This window comes from Siphateles boraxobius, unplaced genomic scaffold, assembly GCF_051911475.1.
Source record: "Siphateles boraxobius isolate OS27281-9 unplaced genomic scaffold, OSU_SipBor_1 7, whole genome shotgun sequence".
NCBI lineage: Eukaryota > Metazoa > Chordata > Actinopteri > Cypriniformes > Leuciscidae > Siphateles > Siphateles boraxobius.
The window spans coordinates 35,058,402-35,080,070 of record NW_027509197.1 but is presented as its reverse complement, the minus strand read 5'-3'; the positions used below and the strand labels follow the sequence as shown (position 1 = coordinate 35,080,070).

General features: G+C 44.6%; 1 protein-coding gene across 1 annotated transcript in view; it reads right to left on the bottom strand.

Annotated features, from left to right (window-relative positions):
- Window positions 1-21,669, bottom strand: part of slc4a3 (solute carrier family 4 member 3) — a 106,351-nt gene that overhangs the window by 70,918 nt on the left and 13,764 nt on the right. The window contains exon 2 of the mRNA XM_077215686.1: window positions 18,308-18,461. Within this exon, the coding sequence (XP_077071801.1) occupies window positions 18,308-18,361 (54 nt within the window). The 5' untranslated portion in view covers window positions 18,362-18,461. The remainder of the gene's footprint in view (window positions 1-18,307; window positions 18,462-21,669) is intronic.

Sequence of the window (21,669 nt, the reverse complement as noted above, 5' to 3'; positions counted from 1 at the left end):
ATATATATATATATATAATTGTTGTCCAATCGATTAAGCACGATTGATTGCATCTACAGTTGTAGCAATCTCGTTTATGTACGCACACTCATTTATGTATGAATATATATATGTGTGTGTGTGTGTGTGTGTGTGTGTGTGTGTGTGTGTGTGTGTGTGTGTGTGTGTGTGTGTGTGTGTGTGTGTGTGTGTGTGTGTGTGTGTGTGTGTGTGTGTGTGTGTGTGTGTGTGTGTGTGTGTGTGTGTGTGCGTGCGTGCGTGTGTGTGTGTTAAACACAACCTGGATTTTTCAACAGCAAAAAATGCTACCTATCAGATTATGCTACCAGCATCATATTTGTGCGATTTGAGGCTTTATTAACATCCATTTCTACCCCTACCTTAAAAACAATGCATATACAGTGTTGGTAGCACAATCTGATAGGTAGCATTATACAGCAGAACATTCATCTTGAAATCATATGATTTGATTTGTGTCTTCTGATTGGTTATCTGAACTTAGAGGCTTTTGCTGGCAAAGGGAAGTGGTGTTTAGAGGTTTCTGGTAACAAACCGGTATTTCTGAATGGGCAGATGCTTAGATTTAGCGGGTTTGAAGTGAGAGTATTTGATGAGCTGATGTATTATATGCCGTAGTTCGATTTTTTGAGTTTAACGAAGACTACTGAAATTCTAGTGTTGTGACAGCTCTGCAGCCTCAGCCACAATGTCAAATCACCATTCTCCATCTAGCTTTGGGGAACAAAACACAACATGCCCCTTGAGCCCTACTGATGCTCTTAGTGATGTGTGTCAGGTCTCACTACAACCACAGTGACATTCACAAATGTTCCCGGAACAAACAACAACGTAATGTAGCCTACATGTGGCCTGTAGTGATAGAAAGACTATAAGGCCAGATGACAGAAAACAAGACTGTATCACATCTTTTATGGGAATAAAGAACAATCCCATGAAGCACTGTGAATGACATAATCAAATCAAAATGAATAAAACAAAGAACTTGTGTATGAATATAAATAAACTTGCCTAGCCTTTCAGCAGAGAGAAGAAGCGAGCTGCTCCACACATGTGTCTCTTGCACAAGAGCTGGATAAGAGACTGTTGTCAGAAATGAAGCTCACAGATGCAGCCAAGGACTGATTGGAGACGAGAATAATGTAAATTAGATGTTTTGTTTAAGCTTGTAATCGTGAGTCATTGGCTTATAAACAACTCCATTTGTGTCATTAAAGAGCTGCAGGCAGAGACACATTCCTCTGCTTAAAAACATCCGATCAACCAGCTCACTGCTGGCATTTCACTAGCACACTATGACAGGATTCACATCATCTGCCCTTTCCCACAGTATCAGCGATGACTCACTGTCACTATGGAAAAATATTTAATGGCATGCTTTTGAAAGGAGAGGTACATACAGGCAAAAAAAAAAGCTCTGCTTCGTTCTCTCCAGGATTTCAAATATGTATTAATAGCAGGTCAAACGTATGTTCCTGAAGTGTTGAAGGTAAGGAGAGCCATTTGGGAACTGTAAAAATACTAACATATTCTAACTGAATATACAATTACAAAGCAAAATAAATGATATAAACATAAAAGTATTTAGTTGTGAACTTCATTTACTGAGACTAAACGGGCTGAGAGATAATGATGAGGTGCTCCAAAATGATATAAATTCAATAAATACACAACACATTTTTCTTACTACAATGTCTTTACTGGCGGCAACATTTGCCAGTATGGTATGATTCTCAAACAAATGAGCCAGGACTTTTTAATGAAAAAGTCAGAAAGACTCATTAATTGCAGTGTTGCTGTTGTTAATTAAAAATCTAAACTAAATCTAACTAAATATTAAAAATAATTTTCTGAATTTAGATTAAGCTCAAATAAATTAACTAATGAAATAAAGCAATGAAAAACTTGCCTTGGCAAGGATGGACAGAGGCAACAATGCTCTTCTCTCACTTGCAACACAGATTTTATAACAGTGCTTCCTAAATGCACAAGAAATGCAAAGACAAATAAAGCTGGCTAAAACCCGTGTCTGCATTTCAGTCCAAAAATGTGAGTCAGAAATGCTCCTTCACCCCTATACAGACAAATGTGTGAAGCTTTCCTGTGAATGAGGAGTGTGAACCAGTGCGTTTCTTGCTCCAAACTGTTGAACTCTCTTGAAAAAGGACAGAACATTTTATAAATAGTGTATTATAGCTGCACATTGTTTCTGACACACATGGCTCTAACAACACACGTAATACTGTTTTTGTATAATTTTTCTTTTTTTAATTAGCATTTATTACAACAAGGTATTTTGCGTATTGATACCTTAAAAACATCCAATCAAAAAGTGAGTCAGATTAATTCAGTAATTTATTATGACTCAGACTTTGTGATTTTATCTGACTAACAAAATGAGTTGTCAGTTTATGGTCTTCTTATTATTTGCCCTGTTTTCTGCTTTTTTTCCCTGTTTTTTGCAATATGGATAAAATGTAATTAAATGTAATACCATAGCAATGTAGGTTCAGTAGCAGCACAGGGAACAGTATAGCAACATAATGAACCATGCAGCTGTCAGAGTTATGTTCTGTTTTGTCATGTTTCTTTGTGTTTTGACTCTGCCTTCGTTGTATGCTAGTTTGACCCAGTTCTCTGCTGTGTTTGATTAGTCATTTAGTTCACCTGGGGCTTATACCATGAAGCCGGTTTAGGTGGCTAGCCTGATATGTTTCAGTTTAGTTAGCGCCAACCCTGGGTTTTAGGCACCATGAAAGTGTTTTGGCTTTTAGCAGTGTTTATCGCCATAGTAACTTGCGCTCCACAGCTAACCTGGTCCGGGGCAGGTTATGTTCCAGATGAGAGGTTGCAAACCGAACTTGGACCAATCAGCAGTGTCACAGTGTTGGTTTGTGTTTCCCCAGGTGTCCACTAGAGGTCTCTTTCCCTTACTGTCACCATTCATTCTGGAACTGCATTTCCCACAATCCTTTGTCTGTTCTCATCACTCATCATTGCACGCAGCTGTTTCTTATTACATTGTTTAGTTCTGTGTATAAATACCCTGTCTTTGTCAGTCCATGTCACGGAGTCGTTGTGTTAGATGTCCTCACACTTTATGGTTGGTTTCTTGTCTGTTCATGTTTTGTTTCTTGTTTTTGGACTGCCTGATTATTTGGATTTGACCCCTGCCTGGAAGACTACGATTTGGATTACCCTCAAATAAACTACTGCTATTGGATTTTCTGCCTCCTGTGTGTGTGACGTGACGGAACGACTCCGTCACAACTTAAATCCAGCGGTATGTTTTTAAACTTCTCTTCCCCAGCCACTGAGCGGGAGAGGAGAGATTATTTTGAGGGAACCCGCCTAGTCATTTTTCGTGGGACCCGGGGAGGTCGCAGAGGAGGAGGTGGTAGAGAGGAAGTTCAGCACCACTCTCCACCCTGGCCCTCCTTCGACCCTGGGGACAGCACAGAGCCAACATCTCACCGTCGCGGATGGAAAAGGGGGAAGAAATGCACGTCTACCAATTCAGAGACTGTTCACGTTCCTTCTGCCCAGTCAGAGATTGTTCACGTCACGTCTGCCCAGTCAGAGAATGGTCACGTCCCGTCTGCCCAGTCAGAGACTGGTCACGTCCCGTCTGCCCAGTCAGAGACTGTTCACGTTCCGTCTGCCCAGTCAGAGACTGTTCACGTTCCATCTGCCAAGTCAGAGACTGTTCACGTTCCGTCTGCCTTCCTGGACCTGGACTATCTGGAGCGTCTGGCTCGGATCCTGGACATGCCTGTGTCTGCTGTTCCAGAGCCGGAACCAGTGTCTGCTGTTCCAGAGCAGGAACCAGTGTCTCCTGTTCCAGGGCCGGAACCAGTGTCTGCTGTTCCAGAGCCGGAGGCAGAGCCAGTGCCCGTTCCAGAGCCGGAGGCAGAGCCAGTGCCCGTTCCAGAGCCGGAGGCAGAGCCAGTGCCCGTTCCAGAGCCGGAGGCAGAACCAGTGCCCGTTCCAGAGCCGGAGGCAGAACCAGTGCCCGTTCCAGAGCCGGAGGCAGAACCAGTGCCCGTTCCAGAGCCGGAGGCAGAACCAGTGCCCGTTCCAGAGCCGGAGGCAGAACCAGTGCCCGTTCCAGAGCCGGAGGCAGAGACTTTGCCGGATCCAGAGCCGGAGGCAGAGCCAGTACCCGTTCCAGAACCGGAGGCAGAGCCAGTGCCGTCTGCCTTATTGGATCTGGACTATCTGGAGCGTCTGGCTCGGATTCTGGACATGCCCGTATCTGCTGTTCCTGAGCCGGAGCCAGTGCCTGCTGTTCCTGAGCCGGAGCCAGTGCCTGCTGTTCCTGAGCCGGAGCCAGTGCCTGCTGTTCCTGAGCCGGAGCCAGTGCCTGCTGTTCCTGAGCCGGAGCCAGTGCCTGCTGTTCCTGAGCCGGAGCCAGTGCCTGCTGTTCCTGAGCCGGAGCCAGTGCCTGCTGTTCCTGAGCCGGAGCCAGTGCCTGCTGTTCCTGAGCCGGAGCCAGTGCCTGCTGTTCCTGAGCCGGAGCCAGTGCCTGCTGTTCCTGAGCCGGAGCCAGTGCCTGCTGTTCCTGAGCCGGAGCCAGTGCCTGCTGTTCCTGAGCCGGAGCCAGTGCCTGCTGTTCCTGAGCCGGAGCCAGTGTCTGCTCCGGAGCCAATGTTTGTTTCTGTGTTTGTGTCTGTCCTTGTGGTTGTTACTGTCCTTGTGTCTGTTCCTGAGCCGGTGTCTGTTCCTGAGCCGGTGTCTGTTCCTGAGCCGGTGTCTGTTCCTGAGCCGGTGTCTGTTCCTGAGCCGGTGTCTGTTCCTGAGCCGGTGTCTGTTCCTGAGCCGGTGTCTGTTCCTGAGCCGGTGTCTGTTCCTGAGCCGGTGTCTGTTCCTGAGCCGGTGTCTGTTCCTGAGCCGGTGTCTGTTCCTGAGCCGGTGTCTGTTCCTGAGCCGGTGTCTGTTCCTGAGCCGTGGCCGCCCGAGGGGTCTTCACCGCCCTGGCCGCCCGAGGGGTCTTCACCGCCCTGGCCGCCCGAAGGGTCTTCACCGCCCTGGCCGCCCGAGGGGTCTTCACCGCCCTGGCCGCCCGAGGGGTCTTCACCGCCCTGGCCGCCCGAAGGGTCTTCACCGCCCTGGCCGCCCGAAGGGTCTTCACCGCCCTGGCCGCCCGAAGGGTCTTCACCGCCCTGGCCGCCCGAAGGGTCTTCACCGCCCTGGCCGCCCGAAGGGTCTGCACCTCCCTGGTCGTCACTGCCCTGGCCGCCCGAGGGGTCTTCACCGCCCTGGCCGCCCGAGGGGTCTTCACCGCCCTGGCCGCCCGAGGGGTCTTCACCGCCCTGGCCGCCCGAGGGGTCTTCACCGCCCTGGCCGCCCGAGGGGTCTTCACCGCCCTGGCCGCCCGAGGGGTCTTCACCGCCCTGGCCGCCCGAAGGGTCTTCACCGCCCTGGCCGCCCGAAGGGTCTTCACCGCCCTGGCCGCCCGAAGGGTCTTCACCGCCCTGGCCACCCGATGGGTCGCCTGCTTCGCCCTGGCCGCCCTATGGACTGTCTGCTTCGCCCTGGCCGCCCGAGGGGTCTTCACCGCCCTGGCCGCCCGAGGGGTCTTCACCGCCCTGGCCGCCCGAGGGGTCTTCACCGCCCTGGCCGCCCGAGGGGTCTTCACCGCCCTGGCCGCCCGAAGGGTCTTCACCGCCCTGGCCGCCCGAAGGGTCTTCACCGCCCTGGCCGCCCGAAGGGTCTTCACCGCCCTGGCCGCCCGAAGGGTCTTCACCGCCCTGGCCGCCCGAAGGGTCTGCACCTCCCTGGTCGTCACTGCCCTGGCCGCCCGAGGGGTCTTCACCGCCCTGGCCGCCCGAGGGGTCTTCACCGCCCTGGCCGCCCGAGGGGTCTTCACCGCCCTGGCCGCCCGAGGGGTCTTCACCGCCCTGGCCGCCCGAGGGGTCTTCACCGCCCTGGCCGCCCGAAGGGTCTTCACCGCCCTGGCCGCCCGAAGGGTCTTCACCGCCCTGGCCGCCCGATGGGTCGCCTGCTTCGCCCTGGCCGCCCTATGGACTGTCTGCTTCGCCCCGGCCGCCCTATGGACTGTCTGCTTCGCCCCGGCCGCCCTATGGACTGTCTGCTTCGCCCCGGCCGCCCGATGGACTGTCTGCTTCGCCCTGGCCGCCGGCTAAACCATCACCCCCTGTCTGTTTCCTTTCATGGACCTGGCCCCCATCCCTCCCCCTGATCCTCCACCGTTCCACCACCCTCCTGGACTCTTGTTTTGTTTGTTTTTTGTGGGTCTTGGAGCGTCTGGTAGCCGCTCCGTAGAGGGGGGGTTATGTCACAGTGTTGGTTTGTGTTTCCCCAGGTGTCCACTAGAGGTCTCTTTCCCTTACTGTCACCATTCATTCTGGAACTGCATTTCCCACAATCCTTTGTCTGTTCTCATCACTCATCATTGCACGCAGCTGTTTCTTATTACATTGTTTAGTTCTGTGTATAAATACCCTGTCTTTGTCAGTCCATGTCACGGAGTCGTTGTGTTAGATGTCCTCACACTTTATGGTTGGTTTCTTGTCTGTTCATGTTTTGTTTCTTGTTTTTGGACTGCCTGATTATTTGGATTTGACCCCTGCCTGGAAGACTACGATTTGGATTACCCTCAAATAAACTACTGCTATTGGATTTTCTGCCTCCTGTGTGTGTGACGTGACAAGCAGTGAGCAAAGTGACACATGTTTGATGTGATAAAGTAAATCCAGGCAAATTTAAAGGCAAAATTGCCAGGCTTTTAGTAATCCTTATTTAGAATAATATTTTTGTATGATATAGATATATTATTTATGTAATTATTACCCTTAATCGATCACACATGTACAATTTTAGTTTATCAATTATTATTACACACAGTTGAAATGAATGTATATATAAAGGTAATATAAATACGCTTTAGAATCAATAGATAAAGCTATAAAATGACTTCATGTAAGCTTAAATGTTCAATTCTCTCTATGTAATGAATCAGCAGACTCAAGGGGACCCATTCGCAGTATTTATTTGAATGGTCAAAACAGGCAGGGTCAAACAGAACAGAGAAGGCAAGGCTGAGACAAACCAGGTAGACAGGCAAAGGGTCGAGGCAGGCAGAGAGAATCAGAGTCCAGTAAATAGTTCAGGGTCAGGGCAGGCAGAGAAGGATCAGCAACGATAAACAATCCACATGTCAAACACAGGAATCAAACTCGGGAAGATAACGCTCAGAAATGATGGCCGGGGCAGATCAAGACTTCGCCCTGAATGAGTGTGTGAATGAGGCTTATATGGGTGTGTGTGAATGAGGTGCAGGTGTGAGTGTAATCAGCGCAGTGCAGGTGTATGTTGTAATCAGTCCAGGGAGGTGCATAATGGGAAATGTAGTCCAAGTTAACCCAGGAAGCGGCTAATCGTGACAGAACCCCACCTTTAAGAGCGGATTCCAGACACTCAAAGAAAAAACACAAGTTCTGGAGGGTAATGAAGCGGAGGTGGTCTTGGGGGGAGGGATGGGGTGTCAGGTCCGTGCAGGGGAACAGGAGAAGGGCATGCAATGGTCCCAACGTGGAGCATGGGCGGACCTGGGTCGTGGAGCGTGGGCGGAGCCGACTGTGCAGGCGACCAGGGCGGAGCAGGCTGTGCAGGCGACAAGGGCGGACCAGGCAGTTCGGGTGGCCAGGCCGGACCAGGCAGTTCAGGTGGCCAGGGTGGACCAGGCAGTGAAGACCCTTCGGGCGGCCACGGCGGTGAGGATCTTTCTGGTGGCCGTGGGTCCCTGGGCTGCCACGACGAGGACGTATTGCCCCCCCCCCCCCCCCCCCCCCAAAAAAAATATTGAGGGTAGTTATGGGGTCATAGGTTGGAGCAGGGACTGGCTCAGGAACAGACACCAACTCAGGAACAGACAACGGCTCAGGAACAGACACCGGCATGGCCGGAGACACTGGCTCGGCGGCGGCCATCTTGTCTGGAGACACTGGCTCGGCGGCGGCCATCTTGTCCGGAGACACTGGCTCGGCAGACGTGACGTGAACAGCCTCTGGGTCGGCAGACGTAACGTGAACAGTCTCTGGGTCGGCAGACGTGGCGTGAACAGTCTCTGGGTCTGGGCTGGATGGGACCAGCGGTGAAGGCTCTGGGCTGGACGGGACCAGCGGTGAAGGCTCTAGTTGGACAGGCTCTGGCTGGACAGGCTCTGGGACAGGTTCGGCGGGACGAGATTCAGGCAGGACGTTGATCCTTGCAGACCGTGCGGACCTTAGCGGGGAATCTGCCAAGCTGGACATCAGCCCTGAACGCCCATAGACTGATCCGGTGGCAGACCCTCTGACTGGCGTGACGCGAGGATTCTCAGCTTCAGTAGAGAAGACGTGAAGGAGCTCGGTCTCGGCAGGAGGGGATACTGTGGGTTCACGGAGCTCTTTCTCTACCACGCCCACAGTAAACGATGAGTCGCTCAACAAAAGGGCCAGGTTAATATAGTGCTCTAAAGTCCAGTGAGGATCATGCAAGGGCATGAATGAACTGAGCGGTTCAGAGACTCAGACTCCATTTATTACTCCAGCATTTATTAGAATGGTCAAAACAGTTAGGGTCAAACAGTGACAAACAGAACAGAGAAGGCAAGGCTGAGACAAACCAGGTAGACAGGCAAAGGTTCGAGGCAGGCATAGAGAATCAGATTCCAGTAAACAGTTCAGGGTCAGGGCAGGCAGAGAAGGGTCAGCAACGATAAACAATCCACAGGTCAAACACAGGACTCAAACTCGGGAAGATAAAGCTCGGAAATGATGGCCGGGGCAGATCAAGACTTCGCCCTGAATGAGTGTGTGAATGAGGCTTATATGGGTGTGTGTGAATGAGGTGCAGGTGTGAGTGTAATCAGCGCAGTGCAGGTGTATGTTGTAATCAGTCCAGGGAGGTGCATAATGGGAAATGTAGTCCAAGTTAACCCAGGAAATGCGTGGCTAATCGTGACACTCTATACCAGGTGTGCCTAACCCTGCTCCTGCCGATCGACTGTCCTGCACAGTTCATCTCCAACCCTAATCAAACACACCGGAAGCAACCAATTAAGGTCTTCAGGATCACTTGAAAATTAAAGGCAGGTGTGTTTAATTAGGGTTGGAGATAAACTGTGCTGGACAGTCGATCGGCAGGAGCAGGGTTGGGCACACCTGCTCTATACCTTTATCAACTTTATAAACTAACTTCACAACTTTTACTTGCACTGATATAGCAAGACTTTTTCTTTTAGTTGTCCTCTTTCATAGACAGCTATTTTCTTCTTGCTGTGTAAATTTGTTTAAATACTTCATATTTTTTAATCTCGTAATGTTCTGCAGAAGAGAGAAGTGAATCGCTCTGCTTCTCTCGCGAGAAATTTATCTCAGTTTTACCCTTTCTCAGCATGTGATTGGTTGTTCGCTACTGATGTCACACCTAAACTCCTAAACTCAGGATCAAAGCCTGAGTTGACAGAGAAAGCTGATGATCAGCATCGTGGTACCAACAAAGCCTGGTTGGATTGTTTCCTGTAACCCTGAGTTTGTTCAACTACCATCATGGTACAGGCCCCAGGTGTTCATCTATTAACTTATTAGTTCCCTCGTTTAGTTCTAGCATAAGTACTTCCTGTTTTGTTTTGTTAATTTGTTAATTTGTCTTGTCAGTGTATACGCGTGGTGAATTTCTGCCTTCTTTGTTATATATCTTGTGGATTATCAAGTAAAGACAGAGTTTGAACTTAATTTGCCTTCATTGCATTTATCTACACCACCAGACCGTGATAGCAGCACAATGAAAAAAAAAATTGGTGTAGAAACAGAAATTGCTAGTACATTTTACACAAATTTCACAAACAATTACAAAGTTCTGGCAAGTAACTCTGACTTTTCTTTTCTTTTTCACATATAAACTCACAGTTGTAAGTTATAAATTCGCATTGCAATATATAAACTCACAATTCTGAGACAAAAACTCAAAGATAAAGATAAAATGTCACAATTTCCTTTTTGTTTTTTATTTCATTAGCTTCCATAAGTAGTACGTTAAATTAAAAATGACATTTTGAAGTATAAAAGATTGATTGTCCTGTAAAACGTACTCCAATAAGCTTTGTTTATTGTCAGCTTTGAATCTTTTTTTTTTTACAGTGCAGTAGAAGAAACTAGTGTCTGTAAAAGTCCGTCAGTCTATATAGTTATAGAAATTGTTTTTGCTATAGCAGGTCAGTGATGAGATGTTGTTCATATATGTTTCCTGAACATACATGCACATGGTTTCAAGCCTTAGTGTGTTTATGAGCGAAATAAAAGACAGGGTGGACTATCCCTGGAATAGATGTCTGGCCCTAATCGGTCCCTCGAGGACATCGCTAGACACTGCTTTATCAGTGTTTGCACTGTACGGGGTCGAGGATAGACAGATCTCTATTTTCAGTGGTCTGAGCTCATGGTTGTCATGGCGACGATGATATCATAGTGCTGTATACAGCTGGGGTAACCGCCCCCCTCTATCCTGATGCCACCTGTTCAGATTGGGAGGGGCAACATTGATCTGCTGCAAATTAAGAAAACATCTTCATCAGTTTGAAAACACATGTTCTGCAAATAATCAGTCACAACACAACTAAATACAGAGACGCGCTGAAAATACTCACAAGGTAACCAAATACAGAAACACACTGCAGATACTCAAAATGAAACTAAATACAGAAATGTGCTTCAAATATTCACAACAACCAAATACAGAAACACACTGCAAATACTCACAACACAACCAAATACAGAGATGCACTGACAATACTCACAACGCAAACGATGTGCTGTAAATACTCACAACGCAAACAAATACAGATATGCGCTGCAAATACTCACAACGCAAACAAATACAGAGATGTGCTGCAAATACTCACAACGCAAACAAATACAGATATGCGCTGCAAATACTCACACCGCAAACAAATACAGAGATGCGTTGCAAATACTCACAACGCATTTAAATACAGAAACACGCTGCAAATACTCACAACGCAAAAAATACAGAAACACACTGCAAATACTCACAACGCAACTAAATACAGAAACGCTCTGCAAATACTCACAACGCAACCAAATACAGAAACACGATGCAAATACAAAAAAACAAATAGCCCAAAGCTAAAATGGCTGCAACTGAAGAAAACAAATGCAAATTAAGAAAACATCCACATCAGTTTGACAACACATGTGCTACAAATACTCACAACGCAACCAAATACAGAAACGTGCTGCAAATAGCACAAAGCTCAACGCGCTGAAACTGAAGAAAAAACACGCAAACAGAAAAAACCCTGGCAAATTACAAAAAAAAATCTACAATACAGATACACTACAATAACAAAAAATGTAAATTTTAATTATTTGTTGTCAATTGACAGCCCAAATATAATAAGAACCATTATTAATAATTGACCAGCAAATCAGCATATTACAATGATGTCTGAAGGATCATGTGACACTATAAACTGGAGTAATGATCGAAGGAATAAATTACATTCATGTTATTTCACAATATTACAGTTTTAATGTATATTTTATCAAATAAATGCAGCCTTGGTGAGCATAAGATACTTCTTTCAAAAACATTTTAAAAATCTTATTATTGCATATTTTGGTTATCAAGCACGTAATTTTGACAAATGTTGAGTTTAATTTAAAAATTATATTAATTCTGTCTGTCCTGTCTCTTCACACTGAAGTCAGACAGCAAAAATTATTTTCACTTTATTTTGATGGTCCCTTTTACACTTTTACATTCTGTTGACTATAAGTAATGCTGCACCTACATGTCTACTAACTCTACCATGTAGTTACATATCAAAGAAAAGTTCCTCAACAGAATGTTCAAAAGGGACCATCACAATAAAGAGTTACCCAAACATTAAGGTATATAATGTATTTCTACTTTTGAAAATGTTCATCACCATCATCACAAGAACAGCTCAAAAAATGTTCAAAAACCACATTGCGCTGCAGTGTGCATGCAGAAGTGTGTGTCCTGCTGCCACTGGATTTTATGGGATGTATAAATAACACTCGGTCAAATATTTGCGTGTGGGAAATCAGCGTGCCATTCTGGGCTAAACTGAAACAGCGCATTAATCTCTGAACACTTTCTGTTTACTCAGTCTGGCCAAATCATCTCGCTTACCGCTATTGATTTCTTTATTCTGTGTTGATTTTTGTCAATTCAAAGAGGAGGTGGTGCTTGTGGGAATTCTGCATCAACATACGGAATGCTGATTATTGCTTTAGAAAACAAGTAAGTAACAATGTGCAGCATTAACATGTTGCTTTTGTCTGGGTTGTACCATAATGTCTCCTGCACACTATTTTATTACAAAACATTCAATTCTCTATGCTGAAACATGATATGGCGATCTTTACAGCCAGGCAAACATACCAAATGGCCATCTGCATGCAGGTCGACACCAGGCAATTAATCTGGTATCTGATGCCATGGTGAGCAGATTGCTGCCTAAAACGATCCAACCACACTTACTCACAATATGTCAGCAGAGTTCATGGAAACAGGCCCTAAATTCTGGTGAGGCTCCATGTATTGGTACTAATAGATGTATGTTCTGAATCCTTTCTAACAACTAATAAAGATGTATTTAAAGGGCTCATGTCATTAGGAAACAGATTTTCCCTAATCTTGTGAGAGTTTTTTGTGCATTGTGCTAAGAAAACATGTAACTTTAAACTGTAACTCAAAACCTCCAACCCAGTCCAAAGAGAGCAATTATTGAAACTGAGCTGCTAAAAATTACTCACTGTGAACTTATGTACAGGCGTATCTTCAATAACAAAGATGAATATATTCCAACACAGCAACATCTATAAAGATTTCAGAAACTTGGCCAATCCAGCCACCATGTGGTAATATGAAGGAAGTATATACACACATTAGAGTAAAATTATAATTTTGTGTGAATTAGGTGTTTACATCAATGCTTTAAGGAACATCACATAATGACCAATTTAAAGGTGTAGTAAGTGATTTCTGAGAAACACTGTTCAACCCAAACAAACACCTCTCCCTTTATTGCTCCGCCCCCAAATGCATGAACATGCAATGCAAGAGTTGATCTCTCTTTATCATATCGTAAAGCGAAGATGACAAATGAACGACAAAAAATTCAAGCAATAATTACCTTCCCGCTCACGTCTCTCCAGCCAGACTGATCTCATGAAATGGCGTATGTATGACACGCCAATTCGTATTTCCATTTTTGGCGTGCTATCAACACGCATAATCGCTTTTCAGCGTGTTTATCAACGCCTTTGACTTAACGTTATATTACTGTATTATGTATATATAGATATATGACCTACCCCAACCCCGTCCCTAAACCTACCCGTCACTGGGGTTAATACCATTTATGAGTGTTCTCCTACCATCCTAGGGAAAAAAAGATCGCTCCACAGATGTAGATATAGATTTTGCTTCGTTTCGCTCGGACATTTAACGGCGTACACATACACGCGGAATCACTCGGACATTTAATGGCGTAGACATACACGCAAAAGATTTCGGCGTGGACATACACGCGGATAGCTCAAAATGCGTATAGATAACACGCCACTTGACTTGAAAGTGGCGTGTATGTTTACGCAAAGTCATGATGTCATGTTGCTCCAGCACTGGAAAGCTTTTCACATATTAACGCGGGTCCTATAACTCTTGCCTTAATCCCTTTTTTTGCCCAGTGATATTCCTCTGACATTTTCTCTTTTGTAATGTTTCTATACACCCTTGAATGTAACTCTACACCCTTGCCTCATTTAGTATACGTGGTTCTATGAATATGCAAATTAGCCCCGCCTCCACTCACTCACACCGGCTCAGAGATCCACTCGTTGATGATCACACGTTGACGCAATTTCAAACCATGATTATGAGACTGTCTTTGGTTCACTGCAGTTTTAAGGAGAAAATACTCAATAATGGCGTTGACATGAATTTACACAGGGTTTATCTTAAAGCATATTAAAAACACAACATAGACATATAAACAATATTAAAACCTTGATTTTCACCAAAGGGGGACTTTAAATAAGAGGGTGGAAAATGGTAATAATTATTAATTTACTATATTTTATTACTAAACTAATTTAAATAAAATAATAATTTTGAAAAAGCATTGCTATGTTTTTCTCTAATAGCGGAGGGCTTTATGCCAGATGTTGCCGTGTGCCTCCCCCTCTGAAAGCCCTTTGAAAGACTGTAATAAGACAGGATCCATGGCTATCTGAGCTGACAGCACCGCAGGACGATGGTGAACATCAACCTATTAGCACATCGCAAGACGCCTCTGACGGGTCTGTTCTTTTAAAACACCGGCCCTGATTGCATTTGCTTACATCTAAGAACATGTAAACTATCAGTAATGGCTCTAGTTTTACTGCAGGTGGTCTCAAGGTCCAAAAAGGTCTCATTTGCTCTGCTGTTTACGTAGAAAAGGAAAGACATCACTTAGGTTAAATAGAATACTATCAAAAAATACATGATGGTAGCCTACAGTATATATGAATAAATTATTGTAATGATATCAATAAATGATATCAAATTAAATGAATGTAGCTGTATAAACCATACGTGTCTGTTTGTTTTACTAATAGCAGCAAGGAAGCTTTCTAAAAAACCTAAAAACAGTAAAAAAGTCAATATTTTCCTTGTAAAGAAAATGTTTTAATGAAAAATCTAAATTAACAAAATAAACAACATATTACAATGTTGTTGACTAATGTGTTGTTGAAAATAAAATGTGTATTTTCTCTATAATGGGTCAAAATATTGGTGAAATAGTTACAATTTTGGCGGGGCAGGTACAAATTGCAGAACGTCTCCTTTTTATTGAGCCCAAGATGAAGAATTTCTTTATCACTTCTCTCAAGAAGACAGATTTTCTCAGTTACAGTCGGCCTTCATTTTAATTTGAATGTACTGGGTTGCATAATTGTAAGCAACAGAAATGCGATAGAGGTTGACCATTTTGGTTTGCCTTTTTTTTCTGTGCTACTGCTCTACTGCTCTACGATTACTATATCAACATTTTGTCATATATTAGAACAAACAGGCCAAACTGTTAATGTGGCTTAAAAACCCTAGTGAAAATAACCTATTACCCAAAATGTATTTAAAATACATTTGTTTCATACTAAATATTCGGCAAATTCATTAGCATATTTACTGACATATCACTCGACACTTACTGATATAAATATTAATTATACTTATTTGGAGTGCTTCTTTACTGCACAATGCACATTTCATAATATTAGGCCTAAAATGTGTTTTAATAACACTATTAGTAAAGATAGTATAATCTCTGTATAATGTCAGCCTTTAAATGCAAGATATTTAAAGTGTACCTAAAGTATACTTGTCCTTTCGTGTTCTGCACAATCAAATATTCTTAAGTATATTTTTAGTTAGACCTCAGCACTACTAAACTGCATTAAGAACTTAAGAACTGCATTAATTAGTTGTCGCAATTTAGCAGACTTAAAGTATACCAATTTAGTATACCAAAAGTACAATTGCGGGGTATTTATATTAAGTACATCAATTTGTAAATGTTTTCCCAGTATACTTAGAATAAGAAAAATTCATTTCAAATACATTTTGGTATATTTATTTTTCACTAGGGTATGGCTGATAAACTTGATAAAAATTAGTTATCGCACACAACACAAACAACACATTAGATGCAGGCAACCACAAAAAGGGCCATTCAAATATACACACACTGCCTGAGATCCGTGCATCCCAAGTGTCAAACGAGACGGAGGTCAGACTGATGCTATTGTCCTGTGTACGGTCCGTGTGTTTCATCACATGTAACCCAGCACCTGTGCCTCCCTGCTTGGCCCTGCGCCACCAGCCCTGAACCGGCCGTTGCTCAGGAAACCACTTAGCAACCGTTTGCAATTCCAACCATATACAAGTTTTCCTACCATATATCTTCCACAAAAAATATGAAGCAGCACAACTGTTTACAACATTAAAAAAATAAGAAATGTTTCTTGAACGATTTCAGTAATGCAAATGCAGCTCCTTTCTCTTTAAATAGGAAAACATAAACTTATCCAAAGCTGTTCACCAAGCTTATGATTCAATTTCATATTTGAAATCACGAATGAAATCTGACAACAATGGTCTCATAAATTTTCTTGTATATTGTATAGTGTATCTACAACCTCTGCATGTGTCTATTATGCTTAGATCACATACAAGTCATGCAATTGTTATAACTATTAGATGTTTGAATGAAAGTGTGTCTTGTTTCCTGTCAGTATGATCATATGTTTTTAATTCAGAAGATGGCTTGATTAAAATCTGTGTAAAATGTTTCGTGTTCTTATAATAGGAATCATGTCTAAACTGTACCCTCTGAACTCTGCAGCAGAGTCTCTGCTAGAGCTGGAGAGTAAAGAGATCACAGATAACGATTGATTTATGATGAGAGGTGAAGAAAATGCCGCCTCTCAAATAAAGACAGCGCGTAATTGGTCAGAACTCATCCAGGAGGCTGGACAAACATTTGAGTTTAAAATCTTAGGACCCGAACAAAGCCAGAACCGAGTTGAATGGAGGTTTGGTTGAGTTGTGAATTTGTTCACTAGAGCAGATTTACAGAAGTCATGGAGAAGCCATGACAGACGAGTAACCATGTAGACCAGCAGACAAAAGAACCCAATCCAAGAAAAGAAGAACATGGGTTAAACAGCTTCATTCAAGCCATCTAACTACTCTCGTCTCACTTTTCTTTTCTTTTCCGTTGAGAGTCTCGGTTCTAAGTGAAGTTTTGCTGCAAAGTTTCGTTTAAACGATTCGACTAGAAAGCCCGCTTTCCAACTTCAAAGACTTTCCATCCATCCGCCAACACACCACGTGATTGGCCGCCCAAGACGTCTATCCAGACACGAGGAGACCGCCAGCCAATCAACGAACCCAGGAAACCCCCTTTTACGCCAACAAAAGGAATCCCCAAAGAAACGCAAAGACAAGCAAGTAGCCTCCAGACTCTTAACTGAACTGGTGCTTTGATATAACATTTAATAACCCCGCCTAAGAAACGATAGAAGGGTTAAATCAATGATTGATGGTTCGTTCAGGTCATGTCTTATAAGTGCATATAGAAACATGGGATTTCATCATCTCACTCTTAAAACTAATTCTTTCCTCACTCTCTTTCTTTCTGCAACGTGTGTGTGCGTCTGATTGTGTTAGATATTTTAAGTGTTAGAATAATCAATAAAGTCTTTGTATAAAGATAATTGTTCTTGTGTTATGTGCTTACGAATTTAATGTCTTAAACTGCTGATCTAAATTACCCTGCTTATATATAGTGTTTCAATATAGTTTGGATATTTATATCCGTTTTAGAGCAGATAGTTACGGCCCGTTCAAATGAACGCTGGACGAGTAATTTGCTCGACCGTTTAAGTGATTCTTTTTTAAGATTCCCTATAAATTAATTAATAATTCCTTTTGAGCTGAATTGACCTGTCTGACCCCTAAAAAGTTACTACACAGACTTTGTGCATAATGAAAATAGTTTACATAAGGAGGGTTACATTTACATCCAAAATGGTAATAAATCTAAACAAAACCCAAATTATAGGTATTTGTTACTTGAATCATATGGATTCAGTCATATTTACTGAATAGAAAGTGCTTGAGTGCATCTGTAATTACATGTGGGTTTTTTTATGCAAGTAGTTTATTCTCTATAGCTTCATTAAAGCTTGTACTGCAAAATACTGTAAATAATTATTTCTAGGCATTTTCACCGTTTTTCTGCTGAGCATGCAATGCAAAAATAGGCTCAATGCTGAAACTCACTTGCAGCTGTACTTCTGCTTCATAGCACCACAAAAGCAACATGCACTGCAGACGTAAGATTTTTGTACACTCTTTAAAATCTACACTCTTAAGGTTCTTTATTGGTATTTATGGTTCCATAAAGAACCTAAAGTTAACATCCATAGAATCTTTCCATTCCACAAAATGTTCTTTATAGTGGAAAAAGGTTATTTATATTATTAAAATGTTCTTCACACTAAGATTTTTTTTTTTTTTTTTTAAGAACATGTTATGGTACCTAAAATGGTAAGGCATCACTGCAAAAAAAAAAACAAAAAAAACCTTTGTTAACCTTTATTTTTAAAAGTGTAACAGGCCTAAAGCAGTATTACTAAAACTCACAAACGCTGAAAACAACAGGCAGGGACTTCACATCTCTCACCTGATGCAGGTTGATCAACACATCTGTCTCGGGGGCATGACCTCCTGTCGCCATGGGGACAGGGAGGGGCGCAGCTGCGGGAACACGGGGGGGTCTGGGATCAGCCCTTCTCTTTCACGGCTGGATTTCCAGTCAGCCTGTGGGGTGGCATAACCTGTAAGAGCAAGACCGCATTAGGCCACCAGATCCTAAAACAACAGATGAGCAAGGGTACGTGGGAAAGAAATACTTAGTTACACAATTTCCACAATAAATCAAGAAGAAACACACAGATCCTTTTCAAGTCCTTAAGTTATAATGCAGGGACTCATCTATAGCCAATGAACTCAACTGACATAATATTGATTGTGTTAAACTGTTAATCAATGAACAACCATGTTAATCATGAGAAAGTGTCTGTACCCGGTTGGTAAGATCGATTCATTTACATGAAACAGTTCAAAATGTTTCAAATATATATATATATATATATATATATATATATATATATATATATATATATTTTTTTTTTTTTTTTTTTTTTTTAAATCAATTCAAAACTCATTCAATTAATCATTTGCCTCATGTTTACAGAAGTCTCTGTGTGGCTATATATACATATATATTAAAAAAAAAAATATATATATATATATATATATATATATATATATATATGAAATGTGTTGTTGAATTATTAAGATTTAAAAAGAAACAAAAAATTGAAAAAATATTTTTTTAAAAATTCAAGGGGTACTTCAAGTAATAATTTTAACTCATAATAGTTTGGCTGATAAAAAAAGTTTAGACATGTTGCATTGTACCATAAGAAGTTAACAAACTAGTCCAGAGAAAACTTGACATGGATTACAGAGTAATAATAATACAAAATAAATATTTTTAATGTGCTAATTTTCTTGCTAGGCCGACTGTTGTCTACATTTTAATAGGATCTACAAGCCAGGCAATACAGTTCCCTTTCATTGTCACTCCGAGTTACGGCGGATGACGACGAATGGGGTTTCGCTTAGAACACCTATCGACTTCGAGTATTTCAAAACGAGCCAATGGCAAAGAAATGCCATGGGTCTGCGGAATTTGCATAGCGTAACTCCGCCTCACCTCGTGGGTATAAAAGGAGGAAGCCGGCAACATGCAGATATGTTTTCGCTTCGGAGCCAAGAGTATTTCTTCACTCCACAGTCATCTCTGACTTCGCTCTACGAGACGAGCTTCTCTCTCCGGTGTTGGTGTGACGGCGATCTACAGCGAGCTCACATAGCCTGCTGATCTGTGCATTGATCTGCCAGTGTGTGTGTGTCTCCCTGTGCGCTTCAACATCGCAGAGTTTTTTTCTCCTCTCATAAAAGAGCTCGCACGCGGCACGTCTTTTTAAAGACGGCTCGCCCGTGCATTTCTGGTTGTAGCGGACTGGTATCGGACTCTGATGGCCACGAGCGCTGTCTAGTGTGTTTGGGCTTTGATCATGCTTGAACAGCGCTCGTGGGTGACTCATGTTCTCGCTGGGAGCGTGATCATTGCGTCATATATAGGTCGAGACTCGGTGAACTCGCAAGAGTGAGAGTCCCCTCATCCACCCCCCGATCTTCGGCTGGTGGCCAGGGTGACCTGAGGGTGTTGGTCCGGAACAAGGCGCCGACTCTGTGTCCGCGACCCCAGCCCCCCTCTTTAATGACGGTGCCCGCTAGCGAACTGATGATTCCATGAGTCTACCCTCGGGTAGCCCGTGTGTTTTCATTTGAAGCTACAGAGGATGATGCTGTGTCTGTAGCAGCATCACTAGGTGGGCTTGATTCTTCTGGAAATGACGACTCGTCACAGCTGCCACCCTCTGGTGTGCATACGGCTGTGCCTGAGTCTGATCAGGAGATGACGGCCATGCTTTCCCGGGACGATTGGTTTTTGAGTGAGGCCGCCGACCCGCGTCCACGGCAAACCCCAATATCTTTCCTCCCGGACGTGCATGATGAGATCACGGGTCCGCTCGTTGGTCTCATCCGCCTTTCCTCCCCTCAGGGGCCGCTGCCCATGGGTACACTGGGGTCCCCCCCGGTGAACGCTCTGTTGCCATGCTACTGTGTCCTCAGAGTGCTTCCCGGCGCAATCCTAAGCACCCGTCCAAAGCCTGTAGTTCTTTTCGTCTACACTAATCTGTGGCGAAATCCTATAGTGCCAAAGGACAGGCAGCCGCCTCACTGCATCCCATGAACGTTCTGCTGGTCTACCTGACCCAGATGCTCATGGACATGCAGGAGGGCGGGACTGACCCGAGGCTCTTCAGTGAGCTGCGCGCCGCCACTGACCTTGCTCTCCGAGCGACGAAAGTGGCCGTACGCTCTCGGAGTCAGGTGATGTTCACCATTCTGGGGCTGACCGGTCTGATGTGCACGATGTCGGGCGGACCCGTCTGCTCGACACCCCCATCTCCGAGGTCGGCCTCTTCGGCGGTGCGGTTGAGTGCTTCTGCCCAACAGTACTAAACCACCCATGAGCAGATTGAGGTTATTCTGCCCGACGGCCCCGCCGTCCGCTCAGATCCCTCAGTCTGCCCACCGCCGAAGGCGCCCTCCCACGGTTCCAACCCCGCCCGTTCACCCGGGCCTGGCTCTGGAAGACCGTAGGGGGGCTGCCACAGCCCTCTCCAGCCCTCTCCAGCCCTCTCTAGCCTACCTAGAGCTTCCCTATCTGTTCCACTGGGTTGCGCGAACAATCGGCTCGGCTTCAGGGGAGTCCGTTCCACTTTGGTCGATGGCTATGGCCCTACCATGAGAGCGGAGGTTGCTACCCTACTGGCGAAGGGTGCGATTGAGACTGTCCCTCGAGCCGAAATGAGGTCCGGGTTTACAGCCCCTACCTCATTGTCCCGGAGAAGTCTGATGGGTTACGGCCAATCCTGGACCTACGCATCTGAACCGCTCCCTTCACAGGCTGCCGTTCAAGATGCTCCTGGCCAGACGCATTTCTGGATGTGTGCGGCCACAGGTTTGGTTTGCAGCGATCGACCTGAAGGACGCCTACTTTTATGTCTCCGTTCTCCTTCGACTCAGATCATACCTACGGTTTGCTGTCAGGGCGCGCGCATATCAGTACGCTGTTCTCCCATTCTGGCTAGCCCTGTCTCCTCGCGCCTTCACAAGGTTGTTAAGCCAGCCCTTGTTCCTCCATGGGAACACGGGGTTCGCATCCTGAACTATCTCGGTGACTGGCTGTCTTAAGCTCACTCCTGAGACCAGGTTTGCGAATACAGGGACCCAGTGCTCCGGCACCTAGCTCGTCTGGGCCTTCGGGTCAACTGGGAAAGGAGTAAACTTTGCCCCGTGCAGAGGAGCTCTTTTCTCGGTATGGACTTGGTCGCCTTCTCCACT